The 16526-nt window shown below is 41.9% G+C and overlaps 1 protein-coding gene across 1 annotated transcript in view; it reads right to left on the reverse strand.

Moving 5' to 3' along the window:
- Positions 1-10290: 10290 nt before the first annotated feature.
- Positions 10291-16526, reverse strand: part of Dync1i1 (dynein cytoplasmic 1 intermediate chain 1) — a 119806-nt gene continuing 113570 nt past the window's right edge. The window contains exon 11 of the mRNA XM_032906963.1: positions 10291-10961. Coding sequence (XP_032762854.1) covers positions 10851-10961 — 111 coding nt within the window. The 3' untranslated portion in view covers positions 10291-10850. The remainder of the gene's footprint in view (positions 10962-16526) is intronic.

The raw sequence follows: 16526 nt of genomic DNA on the forward strand, positions 1-16526 counted from the left end.
CAAGCCCCTGCTGCACCTCATAACCCACAACCATTTGCTGAGCTCCCTGGGGTCGCTTTAATCCCAGCAGCCCGGGTCGCACAGGGAAAAGTAAGAATTCTGGCACAGAAAAGAGTCGTTTAAATGCTTATTGCATTTCAAGCTTCAGTTTTTACTTCGCTAAAATATTTAGCATTGCTGGAAAACACTGTTTAAATCTTCGTGCTTATATGTTATTTAATGGTGTGGCCTGGGTAAACCTCGGGATGCTTACGTTTTGACAGTCTTCTGGAAATGTTTAGCAGCGCATAACTCGGTGAGCAGGGAATTAAAACGGGGAACAAATTGCGCTTGAAACTGTTTGTAACCTCCTCAGACTGTGTATTCAGAATGCATGGCACGTTGGGAAGCTTCAGGTGCAAGGATGGGGCACTTTGATGATAATATTTGTCGAATCTGCCTTGGGCCCCGGTTTATCAGCCTTCCAAGTTAACTGTCCCTCCAAGCCCTCGTGCGCCTCTGACCACAGAAGCCAAACTTGCAGGGATGAATTTGTACTCTTGCCACTGAGTAAAATCCCATTTTCAATTCTGGGTAATCGAATGCTTTCAGGATGTGGATTTTTCCAGAGCTTTCTAAAATGTTCTTTCCACAAGCCTCTTCCACAAAGGGGTGTGTGCCTTTTGTTCTACCTGGGGGGAGGGGGGCCGATGGGACCCAGTTTTCTCCAAAAGCTTCAGCCTTTGGTATTAGGAAGACAAAATGAACTCACAAAATTGCCTGCTTCTTCATGTCTCGGATACCTACGGACATCCTCATGGATGTTCTTCAGAGCAGTGGCAGCCTCTCCCTTGAAACCTAAACAGGGCTCTGTAAGGGAGAAAATGTTCTGGGTCAGGAACATTTCAAGTTCCAATTATGAAGTATACATGAACGATTGAATGGATGGATTTTTGATAAATGTTTTTTCCTCCACTGTGTATTTGATTTTGTGGTGGTTTTTATGATACTGAAGAATTAAACCCTATGGCCTTGGTAAAATGTTCTATTACTGAGCTGTATCCCCAGCCCCTTTTCCTTTCTTTAAAATTTTGAATCATGGCCTTCCCAAGTTGCCCAAACATGCTGGACCTTTTAATCCATCCCTCTCAACCAACCAAATACCTTGAAATGCAGGCTTCTGACATCAGGCTAGGGACACAGGCTGTGCCATCAGTCTGGCTTCCACTCTGTCCTTAACAATGCATTTCTGCTGCTAGCGTTAAAGCCAGAAATGATGACAGACTGATCCAGTCCCGAGTATCAGACACTTTCCTTAGAAATCATAAGTCAATCTTTAATTAAATCAACGTAGCTATAAAATCGGTTTTAATTATTAGTAATTTGTTCCTGTGAGTCAGGGAGTATCACACAAACTCAAAGGTGAATTTCAATTCCCTGGTCATTGTGAAACGCAAACGATTACTTTAAGAAATCCTGTCCTTCGCGATGAACGTTACCTTGGGCTTGAGGTGGGATGTGAGTCGTTCCTCTTATCAGTGAATGTACACTTGGAGTTTGTTCTCTGTTTCCCAAATCTACCGGAGGCTGCCAGAACAGTGGCTTTGTTTTCAGAGAAGTTTGTCTTTAGCTAATGCATTAATTGCCCGAGAAGAGTCCAAATGGAATGCTTGCTTTCATCCGCTGGGGGACCTAATAAAATGATGTTGTTTGCTTTGAGATGCTGGGCTGTTAAAGGGGTTTTGCTTAAGGCAAAACCACAGTCCCCTTGAATAACTCTCGGAGGGAAATTAGGAAGACACAGCGACTGTGCTTGTCTGAGGCTGACTTCTGGGTCACAGACACACCCCTCCTCCCTCCTTCACTCTGGTCTGGCTTTGGTGCCTACTACGGTGGTTTTTGGCATGACACTCTTCAAAGGTAGAAGAGTTAATAGGGTGATTTTTAAAGTTGACCCAAATTCTTAAAACAGACCTGTACAATAAGATAGAGAAAGACAAGTCGAGAGTAAAAACAATTAAAGGCACATATCCCACTGTTCTACCCAAGAGCCTTAGCTCTCGCAATGGTCCCTTGCACAGTACTCTTAGAGGACAGGCTTCTCTGATTTGTAAAGACTCATTAAACAGGAGCTGTCAAATGCCAGACATGATCTTATTAAGTCTTCCTGGTCCTTGAAGACGTATCCTTTTTTTCCATGTTAAAAATTAGGAGTCTGAGACCAGCAATAAGTGTCCTTTTGCTTAGGCACCACAGTGATGGGTCTCAAGTTTGAGTTTGGTTTCCTTAAATCTCACCCTCCTCTAGAAAGGTCTCTTTGTAAAACTCGGTGCAGAAAGGTCTTAGGACCGTATGCCCAGAGTGGTCAATTCTCACTATCAGAGGGACTGTACCCACCTTCAAGGAAGGGGAAAGCACGATCTCTGATGATCTCCAATTGTTTATCTTACCAAGGACATTTGCTGCCTCAAAGAATTCCAGGACTTGAGAACCAGGTGAATCCTGAGGCAGTCTTTTGAGGTTCCTCTTAAACGATTTTACAGCCTATTAAAGTCAGTAAAGAGGATTGAGGTAAACTTGAAGCATTTGCCCCACGGGAGGGAAGTTGGAAGGTAATGTGGAAAAAGCAGAGGTAAGTTTACAAAAGGTACAATGTGTTATGCAGCAAATGGAACTGAGTCATCTTCAAATCTCTTAATTAAGAAATGCCATTTTTTGGACAAGGGTTGGAAATATGGAAAACCACATTAAAAGTAAATATCTATGGATACTTGGTCTCAGTGTCTAGGGGGAATAGAGACAGTTACCAGAATGTGGGGGACGCTGCAGTGACTTTGGTCATGAGATTCCCATCACCACTAGCAGAAAGAAAGTCATGCTGTATTCTCAAAAGAAACTTACTACCCCTCAAATTTAAAAACCACTACTCTGTCTCACCCATTCTCACATAAATGTGACCAAGTTATTAACAAACCACACCAAAAACTTGCAATGTTTTCTAGTTGAAAAAAAAATATTAAATGGACATATTTTCACTCTTCTCAAGAGCATGGTATGTTCAGATTGTACACTTCTGTTCCGGTTCTTGGTTTCCTAAAAGCCCACCCTTCTTTAGAAAGGTTTATTTGTAAAACTCAGTACAGAAAGGTCTTAGGACTATATGCCCAGAGTGGTCAATTCTCACTATCAGAGGGACTGTAACCTGAGGCAGAATTTTGCCACTTAAATTCTACACAATGTGATATGTATTATATTCTGAGAATTTATGTTTTGTCTTTTTTTTTTTTTTTTTTTTTTTTTTTTTTTTTTTTTTCCCGGAGCTGGGGACCCAACCCAGGGCCTTGCCCTAGGCAAGTGCTCTACCACTGAGCTAAATCCCCAACCCCGAGAATTTATGTTTTTAATTGTTTCATCTAAGGTTGCTTTTAAAGCATGATTTATCTTATGTGTAAGGATATTTTGTCTGCATATGTGTCTGTGGGACATATACACTCTTTGTACCCTCAGAGGCTGGAAGAGGGCATCAGACCCCTGGAACAGGAGTTAATAGTCATCAGCCAAGATCCAGTCACCATATTGGTGCTGAGGGGCAAAATCAGCTCCTCTACAAGAGCCACCGTGCTCTTGGCCTCTGAGCCATCTCTCCAGTCTTTAAGAATCTGCCTCTTTGATGCCCACAGCCAACCATTGAACTGAGAACGGGGTCCCCATTGGAGGAGTTAGAGAAAGGATCAGAGGAGATGAAGGGGTTTGCAACCCCATAAGAACAACACTACCAATCAACCAGAGCTCTCAGAGACTAAACCACTACCCAAAGACTATACATGGACTGACCTATGGCTCCAGCTGCATATGTAGCAGAGGAGGGCCTTGTTGGGTATCAATGGGAGGAGAAGCCCTTGGGCCTGCCAAGGCTGGACCCTCCCTCCCCACCAGTATAGAGGAATGTCAGGGTGGGGAGGAGGGGAGGGGGTGGGTGGATAAGTGGGGGAGCACCCTTATAGAAGAAGGGGAAAGGGAGTAGGGGGTTTATAGATGGGAAACTGGAAAAGGGAATAACATTTGAAATGTAAATAAACAAAAAAATCCAATAAAAATATTTTTTTAAAAAGGGGAGGGGGGAGAATCTGCCTCTTATGATGAAGCTTGTCTTTTGGGAGACATTATTATACTAGGCTGATGCTCTGTTTTTATAAAGTCAGAAAGACAGAGGAGTAGAAGGAGGAAGAAGAGAAGCCAGCATCAGTAGCAGGAGTCCAGGTCTTTATTTTTCCTTCTGCAGAGAGAAGTGAAGCCAGGTCTACTGCTATGGAGGTCCAGCCTGTCTCATTCAGGTGGAGCTCTGTCCTGCCCTGCTGGGCACTGGGTGCCCCTTCCTAACTAAAGAAGCAAGTCAAGCTTAGCCTGAAACTTTAGCCTGCCCTTTATCCATTTAGAAAGGCTCTAATCTTCTTTTCCTTTGTCTCTAGTTTGCCCGTGACCAGGATGCAGCAAAGCCATCAATGTTGCCCCCTTTGAAGTTAAGGCTTACATTTTTTTTCCCTTTCGTTTAATTTAGGAAGAGTCTTAGTTGAATGACTACATTTCCTAATCCTCTCTATACGTATCTGACTGGTTTATGATAATGTCATTTGGTATCACTGTGCCCTCACAGATACTTTCTATTTTCCATCTGTAAAGTGTTTCTATATTTTTAAATTCTATAACAGTGAGTTACCAGTGTCCCCACTGTAAATTTGATCAGCTTGGCTTCTGTGAGCCATTGATCTCTTTTCCACCTTTGTTTTCTACTTTGAAAGTTGAATCTTACAAAAAAATTCTGTTTCTGGAACAGTTGGGAAACCCAGAATGTAACACAACTGTGGGAGAAGGGTTCTTCAAGCAGCTGATATATGGGGGAAAGGAACTGGGTTTGGGGTAAGAAGGAATCAAAGACTATCACCGCCTTAGCTTGTCACCTGAGGCAGTTTTCACTCTAGGTGCAGAGTAGCAGATCTCAGAGACCTCAGAGTCTCCCCGGATTGATTGAACAGATAGAAATCAAAGAGACCAAGTTAGCTAGAATTTGTAAGACAAAGGAGCCCATTAGAGACTGGTAGGAGCATTACAGAGGTGTCTCCCAAATCCAGCTATACATGAAAAGAACCTTTGTGAGACTAGGGAGAGGCTTAAATGACAGGACGCTAACCCAGGTAATGAATGTCGAAGTTAAAAGGCTAAGGGTTGCCCTGCTCCGTGCTTGACTTGCACAGAGCACGGAGTTCAGTCCTTATATGTCAGATAAACAGGTTCGTTCGTTCATTAAGACGATATAACCTAGGTGTCTAGTAACAACTCCCAAGTACATAAATAAAAATGGAAAAGCGAAAAAGATTAGGTAGCCAGATTCAAAACCGTGGTTTGGCCTTTTCAACATTGTGAATATAACTGTCAAAAGTTGTTGAATAAAAAAAGTCAAGTGTTAGTTAATCCTGGCATTTAGGAAGCAGAGGTGTATGGGTCTCTGACACCCGGGTAACCCTGTTTTGCATAGTGGGTGCTCGAGAAGCCTGGGCTCCATAGTGAGACTCAAAATATAAGAGGAGGGCAATCTTGTTCTGGAGAGATGACATAAGCATTTGCTCTTCTTGCAGAGGACCTACCCAGAGGACCTACCTTTGGCTCATGGCACCCAAATTGTGGCTCACACGATCTGTGAACCTCCAGGTCTAGGTGTCTTCTGCCCGCTATAGACACCAGGCATGCACACGGTGCCTATATGCAGGCAAACACTTATACAACAATAAGTATTTTAATCATCTTTAGCTTCAAAAAGTTGATAATCAAATTCTTAATAGCTATGCATGTTATGCACTAAAATGGATAAAAAGACCATTCTTTCCCCCATGTGAAGTCTGTCTCTGATGAGGAATAGCAGGTGCATTTTATTGTTTTTGCTCTTACGTCTCTTAGAGACTATAGCTTTTCATGTTGACATTGACCTTAGGCCTTGCTGCTTTCACAGATTAAAAAGTTAATTGGAAAAATCAGTCAGTCAGAAGAATGACCTAAATGAAAGGGTGAGACTTCTGAACGAGGATTTATAAGTCCAGTGTTCCCAACAGTTGCTGCAGAGGCTCTGGGACTGGTTGTGTGTTTCTAAGAACAAGGAGACCCATGAACTTGAGTGTGGTCATGAAGGTCACTCAGGAATAAGACCGTAGAGGACCCGGTTTGATTGTGAGATGTTCCCCAGAGGGTCATGTGTGCAAACACTTGGTCACCAGCTGGCGGTGCTGCTTTGGAAGATTGTAGAAACTTCACAAGTGGGAGAGGCTCTGGCGGAGGTGGGTATTGAAGCCGGCCATGAGTTTGGATAGCTGGCCCCACTTCCTGTCCAGTCTTTGCTTCCTGATTGCAGACCATGTGACTAGGTACCTCATACTTCAGCCACCATTCCTTCCCTGTCATGGACTGTGTCTCTTCGACCAGGAGCTAAAATAAACCTCTTCTCAGGTTGCTTTGCTCAGGTGTTTCATCATATCAAGGAAAAATGTAACAAACAAACCACCTAGGTATATAGACCGTTATAAGGATTTGGACCTTCCCACTGTGTATTCTGGCGACTCCTGTATTTGAGCAACTCAGCCCTTGTAGCTATTTTGAAAAGAGATGGACTGGAGGGGTGGTTGCTACTACAGAAATTATGATAGAGCCCGAGGTAGGCTGGCCATAGGCACGGGAACTCCTGGCCCTTTCTCCACCCACTCAAACTGGTTTGAATGTGAAATTGCCCCCGTAGAGTCATGTTTGCGGATGACAGGTTATACAGCCCAAATCTCTGGTCTATGGAAAGATTTTTTTCTATGTACTGTCTTTCAAAGTCCGGGAGATGGCTTTAATAAGTGACTGTCATCCATGTCTGACTTCCTCACATGAATTGAGCCAACCTATATTTTTTTTTTTTTTTACTTTTCTATTTTTCGGAGCTGGGGACCAAACCCAGGGCCTTGCGCTTGCTAGGCAAGCACTCTACCACTGAGCTAAATCCCCAACCCCGAGCCAACCTATATTTACACCAAGCTCTGATGTGTTTCCTGGTTTTTTCTGCTGGTCATACAGAACTTCCCCTACCCCAACACATGACCATGTATGCAAGCACGGGGGAGGGACGCTGGTGGAATTCTGTTGGGCGACATTGGGCTCCTAGACTACTATCTTGTACAACTTACTCAAACTCTTTGATTGTGATCACAATTTCTTTTTTTTTTTAATTTTTAAAAAGATTTTATTTATTTTATGTGAGTACACTGTCGCTGTCTTCATGCACACCAGAAGAGGGCATCAGATCGCATCACAGATGGTTCTGAGCCACCATGTGGTTGCTGGGAGTTGAACTCAGGACCCCTAGGAAGAACAGTCAGTGCTCTTAACCACTGAGCCATCTCTCCAGTCGGTGATCACAATTTCTATACTGCAAATGGCTCCTAGCTCTTTATAACCGTGATCTAGTGGGGCCGATACAGCTTAACTTACAGTAGAACATCTAAATGCATGGCATGTTCATGTCTTAGGGCAAAGGAGTCCTTTCCTACAGAACCTGGAGCTGACAATGGATGCTATTACAACAGTGTCATGTTTTCTCTCCTCATCATTCATGTTTGCATCATTAACATCTGTGGCTAAATTGCCCAAGCTCAGCGCTCCTTGTACTAAAACCTAAGGCAAAGTCCACACCCCCACCCTAGTTTTTTGTCCACCAAAGCCTTGGCTTCTACTTAGCATGTGGATAACAGATATGGAATGTGGCTTTGAAGCCCCAAATAGCCTACACCAAACACATGCTGGGTTTTCTTCTGCATGTTGAGAGCTTTAAATATGAGCATTTTCTCTTTTACATTGGAGGAAATATCAGCATGCTCCTAACCACTGGGAGGGTTGAAGATCCCAAAGAAGTTCACTCAAGTAGCAGGTTCCTAAATCTTCTTTGAATTCATCTCTTAGCTTCACATTACCAGTGACATGTGACAGTCTGTTGAGACTCAATGAGATTTAGGACTACCTAGGGGACACACGCCTGGGTAACAGTGTTCCCAGAGAGGGTCAACTGAGGAAGGAAGACCTACCCTCAAAGTAGGTAGCATCTTCCAACATGAAGCCTAGCTAGAGAGGGATCTGAGGAAAAAGCAGTGAGCATTCTGCTCAGATCAGTCATGGACATAAAATTCGCACTCCTTCGGACTCCTAATGGAACTCATTACTCTAGGGAGTTCCAGGATATCAGTGCTGGATTGGGATGGTTGAGGAACTTGGCTTCTTGGATTAAGTGGCTATTGAATTCACTGTTGCAAGGACAAACATTGTTCAGCCAAATAAGCCCATTATCGTGTGTCAGAGGGGGCAGCTATTAGTTGTGCTTGGTTTTCTGTTGTTGTTGTTTTAGTTTTTTTTTTTATTTCTTTATTTGTTTTTGTTGTTTGGGTATTTGTATCTGTTTCATTGTTTGTTTGTTTGTTTTTGAGACAGGGTCTCTTTTCATTGCCTTGGCCTAGAAACTCACTATATAGACCAGGCTGGCCTCAGACTCAAAGAGATCTGCCTGACACTATCCCCTGAGTGCTGGGATTAAGGCTGTGTGCCACCATGCCCAGCCTAGCACTTTAGATTAACATTTTAGATTAGGTTCTCACAGATATGGAGCAAAGACCCACCTTGAATATCATTCTCTTCATAATGTCCCCTTATTCTGTCAATCACATGATGTTAATACCAACTCAACAGGGGTCTGAGGATGAGAGAGAGGCTGGCTGTCTCAGGAGATCAATAAGGACTTTAACAAATGTGCTTCTCAGAAGTGAGTCTGACTTGCCTTTCACAGGCTTCTTTCATGAAAACCTTCAGAGACTGGTCTTCAATCACAACCTAGAGTTTTGATTTACTTTTAATGATGGTTTAGTGTATGCCTGAGAGCTTTTGTACAACTTTTTTTTTTACTAGATTTCTTTTAGAATTTAAACTTTACATTTATTTGTTTGTATGTGTGCTTGTGAGTGCCTGTGTGCTTGTGTGTGTGTGTGTGTTTGGCATGTGGAGGTCAAAAGACATCATGTGGGAGTCAGTTCTCTCCTTCCACTGTTTGAGTCCTGACAGACCTCTCAGGTCACAAGATTTTACTAAAATTGTTTTTAGATACATTTTTGTCTTGGGCCTCATCACATTGTCATAAAGGCATTTTGGCTTAGCTTTGCATAAATACACTGACATGTTTTCCTAGAATCTAAAGAGCCATCCCTATATTGCTAAGTTAAAACTTCCCCCTTTAACAAACGGAAAATTTGCTGACATTTTCAAATGTTTTTCTTCATACTTCTACCCACTGAATTTAAGTACACATACACGAAGACATTCATTTTTATCTATAAAATGTTAATTTCTGTTTGCAAGGGAATTTAATTATGTAGGTACTATAGATTACTTGGAGGAAAATATACTATATTTTATAAATATTTTATAAATATATTAGTTTAAGGAACCCTTACCAAGAATGTGTGCGTGGAAGTTTTTTCTAGAATATCAAAAGCTTATTGACAAGGTAGTTTTTTAATTATTTAACCATAATTTATTTTCACTGTCTCTAGCATTAAGATAACCCCGCCCAGAAGTGTGATTAAAGGCACAGCCTCTAGTTCAATAGCAATTAACGTAATTTCTAGTGTGAATTTAAAAGCACACATTTGTAGAACATACTGTGTTTGTTTATCTCAACCCCTCCTTTCTCATCCTACCATTTGATACTGTTTTTGAACTTGGAGTCTTTGGTGACAAAGGCAAGGGAGTTTCTATCCCTAAACAAACAAACAAACAAATAGTAAAAACAAAACAACACACACATACATATAAAGCCTTATAAAAATACATCTAGGAGTCTTGAGTTAAGCCCACCAGGTTTGGCTCTCTTAAAAGTCATGTATGGTCCTCAGGCATCGCTCCCATCCCTTGTCAAAGCAAACCTCATGTCAGGTTTTCTGCTAGGCAAAAAGTTTACCCACAGTGGTACAGACCTAGATGGAACATTTCATTGGTAGTACTTGTGTCCTATTTAAGAACCACAGACTTTTTGTAGGAATGTGCTAGCTTGGACGACAAGCATCAATGGTCAACTATATTTGAAATATTGTTCAAGTGCATAGGAATAATAAGCATTAAAATTCATTCCGCTCCCTGCAACAAACCTCTAAAGGCTTCGAGTTCTCGGAGGAACAGGCATACTGTAATTGTTACTTGGAACTTAATGTAACCTCGGCAGCAGCAGAGAAAATAAGAGTCCTCTCATTACGCACATGCTCTAAGATCGTTTATTTTAATGCTTTCAAATAAATATGTTCCATGCAGCACGTTACAATAAATAAGGAGCAGCAATGTTCTTGTAGTAAATCCATTCATAATGTGAATCACCATGTAAAACACCACATCTCAAGTCTTTGGCCCTGCACCGTATCACGAGGCACGCCACATCTGCACCCAATCATATCTGGCTTCATATGGATTTAATAGGACTACGCCAGAAATACATGTAAGCACAAATTCAACCAGAGGTTTCCAGCTATTAAATACAGCTACCAAGTAGTTAAAAGGCAACAACTAAACCCCTAAGGGTTCCCTCCCCCATTTTGTTTCTTGAGACGGGGACACAAAGGTAGAAATGCTGTGGTGGATTTCGGGTGAGTAGGGTACATGGGGAGGATACGGGGAAACACTGCACAATATGGCACCCAAGTTGCCACGGGGACACCGATACGGAAAGGACACCAAACACTGCACGGGGGCCTTGGCTGCAGACTGAGTTCTAGAATGGAAGGATGGGAGCCACAGCGGGCAGACTGGGCTCACATTTAGGCAGCTAACTCAACGGCACCTTCCTCCTCGCTGTCAGCCCTATTGGCGCGGATCTCCACCAGGGTCCGGGCAAATCGCGTCCATTCATCATTGTGGGGAACCGCAAGCTGCAAAGCAAATCAGCAGAGAAACGATAAGCGGAGATAACCTCTTTCATCGTACAGTCTTGGGTGTCAGAACGGCTGGCCCGTTCCTCACCAAAGAATGCAAAGGAAACCAAATACTGTGAGAATTAAGGAGGACCCGAAGTGTGGTGTTTAACTTACAGCTTCACTCCTTTGCAGGGACATCACTCACGGAATCCATAAAACCTTTAAAATGTGTGTTAAGCAAACAATCCCAGAGGCCACATTAAAGCACTCATAGTAAGGAGCACTCTTTGTTCTTAGGTCCTACAGTGAACTCAGCAAATAAAGACTGCATTATTAAACAAGATTTCAGAATGACTATGGCATTTTCTTTCTAGTCGAAGCTATCGATTTGTTTCCTAAAGAGCCATTAGTGAGTCGATACACATAGAGAAAAAATAGCTTACATATGCACAGAGCCTTTCCTAGTAGAAGGCCACAGTTGAGCATTTCCAGCAGGATCTGTGTTGATGGCTATGAGTAACTGCAGGACTAACTAGCATTGACCTGGGGTTCTAATCTGAGTACTTTACATATATTAACTCATGCCTCAGAGCAGTCATAGGAGGGGTGAAATTTACCCTGTTCATGTAAGGAAATTATTTCCATTTTATAGAATGAGAAGGAGGATGTAGGGATTGGGGCATTGGGGAGCGGGGTGGGCGGGGAGATCTTACCAGGACTACAAAACCAGCCAAGTACCCTTATCAATGTTATGTGATTTCAGCACTGAATCAATAAGCTATATTGATTTGCCAAAGGAAGAGATCTATGAAACTTCCCAGGTGTTGTCTTCGGTGTACAATTCAACGAAGAGGAATTAGCATGCCCTTGCCTGGAAATTTTCGCCTAAGAATTTTTCTTAGCTGTCCTAAAGATGATGATTGCAGTACATAGCATCCCAAATGAGTTGTTTAAAGATAACAGAAATGTGTTTGAAATAGGAAAAAAAATATTTGAAGATGAAAAGCAGGACTGAGGAGGATGCTGAAGGAGTTCATGTGCAATGAAATTGATTTAGACATTGTAGGGATTATCCCGGTGTTTCACCCTATAAAATGGTATGATCAAGCCGTCTACATACTAGGACCACACATGGTATCCATATATATCCCATATACACTAAGGACACAATCAACTCAATCAATACCCATTATTAAAGGTAAAAAAAAAAAGAGGAAGAATAAAGTAAGGGTTTAAATTATGTCTATAGCTAGAAAATCACCCACTACAGACAGCTGAATGATTAGAATATTTAAACCTTTATTAGAGGAAATGATAGTCTCAGAAACTATCTGTCCATGAAAACTTCCTGGAGAGGGGCACTGCCGTTCTGTAAAGTATGTCCTTAAGTGACTTCTAGTACTAAGGTCAAACGTTTCAAAACTATAATTCTTGAAATGATGTACAGGTGGGGAAGTGTTCCAGTCCATTTTCAGAAACGCTTCTCCAGTGAGAGTTTTCATTCAAACATAGGAGTCCATTTTGGAATAGCGAAATAGAGGCACTTCCCTAGTTATTGAAATGAATCTAAATTTCTCTTGCAGCAATGACACAAATTCACAATAATACTGAGTGACATCATTACTCATAGCTCAGACCACTTTCCTGACGGTGGGATCTTCTCTCAGATTCCACCAGTCTTCATTTTTGTCTTCCATTTTAGATAATACTGCCCCGGGGAAACGTGACACCCCGAAATGAAAGACTCAAAATAGCTAACCAAAAGTATAAGCAGGCAAGAGGGTTGGTATAATTTATGTGAAAGAATAGCTCCATTTTTCCTTCCTTTCTCTCAGTGCCTGTGCAAATATTTCCATAACAAACAATGTAATAAAAGCTGGAGGAGCGATAAGAACTCAATGAAGAGAACATTAATGTTTTTCTCAGAAAATAAAGCTAAGGAGAGATAGAAAGCTACAGCACCTCAGACCTCTGTACGACATTAAACACTTAGAGAAGGGACCTGGAGAACCCAACAGCACGTTGCTCACAAACACATGAGGCGTCCCACAAGCACAAGACTATACTCTATTTTTCATGTGTAAAAATAAGTTAACATTTGATGGCCTGTGCAACGTCTTATTGAGAGCACTGTGTAGGATTTATGCCCAGAACAGGAAAATAGGCCCATGCTTTCACATTGTTTCATGTAGTAACACTAGCAAGATGGCTAAGAAATGACCTTTGTTTAGATTCTGGGACATCGAGTTCAAATAGTGGTCAGACGCAGGTTGAAATTGGTAACCATGGGTGCTATAAATCCACATCTCTTACTGTATAAAAACTAAATTTTCTCAAACCTAAATGTTTCTACTAAACAAAATTATCCTAGCAATTAAACTATGTTTGGCCTCCGTCTTTCATGGAACTGAAACTAACATTAAACACTTTAGTACTAAAACATGATTTTAAATATGAAGATTTGTCCTCACAGACATTTAAATATGAAGATTATGCCTAAGGCATTTTTTTTTACAGTTTTCGAATAGATTCTGTCCTCTTTCTAATATGCTAATATTTTGTGTAAAATCAACCACACACACACACATATTAAGCTTGAAAAATATCCGAATTCATTCTGTCAGATGTTTTCCTTCCTGAAATGTACATTATAAAACTATTAATTTGCTTTATTTACATCAAATTCTGGAACAGAAAGGACAGTAACACAATTGCTTCTCGAAACTAGAAATCCATTTCCCTAGCTCATCCAGCTACACCTTTTCATCCAGTTGACTGTAAAAATAACCCCAGCATGAATACAGCACTGTTAGCTATACAAGCTACACAGCAGACTGCTCCGTTTTTAGAACGAAACGTCACATCAGGAAGCACTCTAAGTATAATCTTAGCTCAAACGTGCGAACGTATATTAACTGGCCGGTTTCCACAGCTGAACTAATAATTGTTGGCACCTGAGTTACTTGTAGGTGAGACCAAACAGGTGCCCCACAAACAGGATGGCCACTCTTGTCAGTTTCTATCTATGACTCGAAACAAAATCTGTGTGGAGAGAGCTGTCTTTCTGACCCTGGGGCAGTTCCCAGTCTTTCTCAAATGGGTGTTCTCAAACAGCAAGGAGGTGAGAAAACATCAATGGCGGGAGCATTTCTAACCACACCTCCCTCACTAGTTAGGAAAAGGGTTTGTTTGGATCCAGCAACTAATCAGCATACACAGTATGCCAGGCCTCTTGTTAGAAGTAGAGACCAGTGAGAACCCTTTTGAAATGCGATGGCCAGGAAATGGAGGTGAAAACTAATGCCGATTTGGAGCGCCTCCTGGCATAGATTCAGAAATTGAGTATCATGAGAAGCGTGGTCTTACCGTAAGTGATGTCTCCCAGTCAGGCAGGTAGCTGAGACCCATGCCTTGTCTTCACTTTCTATCAAGGCATGCAAGGCTAAACGCAGAGCGTCCAAGCATCACTGAGGACCACTCCCCTGCCCCTTAGAAATAACTGTTTCTAATCATTTCTAAATAATTTCCACTTGTTGCATGGTGTGGGGGCTCATGACACAGAGGTAGACAGGTCTCTGAGTCGGTGGCCAGCCTGGTTTACATAGTGAGTTCCAGGAAATCCTGGGCTCCATAGCAAAACCTGATCTCCAAATAAATAAATAAAAATTATGATGGGAAAAAAATTTGCATTTCTCGTGGTGATAACTGTGATCAACTGAAAATCCGAGAGAGGCAACGGGGAGAAAAACCACTCGTAGTTGAGGTAAAAGCAATGCCAGCCTTTTAGAAACCTTCTCCCGTTGGACCCACTTGGATCTGGAAACATTTTCTGCTGCAGGTTTGTCAGCTGGAGTCATACTGTAGGTCACGGAGGACTCATTTTCCACTGCTTCTCCGGGTGGAGCTCACCCATAGCCAGTCCACCCCGCCTGAGAACTGCTGCCTAATCTAGGGTGGTGGGGGTGGTGGGGGTGGTGGGGGTGGGTGGTGGGGGTGGTGGTGGTGGTGGTGGTGGGGGTGGTGGTGGTGTTTAAAGCATTTGAATGCTCTAAGCATCGAGGGCTCTGATTTCTAAGATAATAAAATCTCAGCTCTAAAAGTACCCACCTTTTATAGATATGGAATAGCCCTGTTTTAACAGCCAAAGGATTGAAGGCCAAAGGTAGTTATTGAGGTAGCAATTTGGCCTTAAGAAAGAGGGGAAAATGAACCTCATATTCGGTCAGGACAATAGAGTCTTACTCTTATTTCAGCTGCTGCCAATGGTCAGGCGTTTAACCTCTCATTGCCTCGATTGTCAAATGGGGATGGGGACATCAGGCCGTTTATCAACAGAGACGTGGAGGGGACAGGAAAGGTAATCTGAGTGAAGAGGGACTGAGTCCGTCGTGCTGCATTCACGCTGTAAGTTGTCGTTTGGATGAAAGAGGTTCTTCAGTCTGTCTCTGAGGACTGCCTTTCCTTAAAGAATGAGTTCTGACTGCCATGAAAACATTGAGAAACCCACTTTTACCCACAAGGAAAGGGAAATAAAGACAGCTAAGTGGTTTCCTCAAGTCAGTTTACAAGCCCATGCGGGGCAGGTAAGACCTCACACTCTAAAAGAGCCAGCCCTCTGTGGTAGAATGGCCGGTGGGCAATGAGTTTTGAGTTACTCGCTAAAAGATTCTAAAGACTGCAATCTAAGATTCTTAGGGGATGAAGAGTCACACGTAAAGAGCAAAAGTACAAAAAGTGGTAGGGGAAAAAACAAATCACATATGTGGGTGATTTTACTTCTCCACCCTGTCGCTGGGTCAGGGATCTGACTGGCTCAGTAGCTGCCTGTAGACTCCTGAAGGTCCTCCAAGACTGATAAGTCTGACCATAGGGTGTCATGCCTTACAGAGAGGAGAGTAGCTGGAATTGGAGAAGAAAGCCAAGATTGGCTTTCATCCTCTTCACAGAGAGTAGAGCTAAATGAGGGTTCCTCCCTCCCTCCGTCCCTCCCCCCAACCCCCTGTCTGGTAACTTTTTGCTGTGTGTCCTTAGGCAACCTCTCTGATCTCCCTTACTTACATGAAGGAAATTTGAGAATACACCCAATGACTGGTAGTAACTCGAGTAAGAAAGAAACAAATGAATGCAGTGTTTGGTCCATTATAATCCCTGCTAAATAAATTATCTTATAATTTTTCTTTTTCAATATTCATCACCCCCACCCTATCTTCTAATTTTTCTTGGTTTTCTGTTTTTTCCTCTTCTCTTTCTCCTATTTTTCTTCTTTTCACCCATCTAGAACTGGTTTTTTTCCTTTTTCCCTTTATTTTAAAGCACTTTTTTATTTCTCTGAATATCACACACGACTACCTAAATAGTTTTTTTTTTTTTTAACAATAGCTAACTTTAGTGGGATAACTGTAAGGTAAGAGATTGTTGTTTTGGATTATAAGAGAATTTTGCCATAGTTACTTTTTATTATCTATTAAAATGAAATTGAAAATATCTAGATTACTTCTAACTATATATACAAATAATTTCCATACCTCTATTAAATTCATTTTTCACATATGACCAATGCATCCTAGTGAAGTTATTTAT

Source organism: Rattus rattus, chromosome 6 (assembly GCF_011064425.1).
Source record: "Rattus rattus isolate New Zealand chromosome 6, Rrattus_CSIRO_v1, whole genome shotgun sequence".
In the NCBI taxonomy this organism is placed as follows: Eukaryota; Metazoa; Chordata; class Mammalia; order Rodentia; family Muridae; genus Rattus; species Rattus rattus.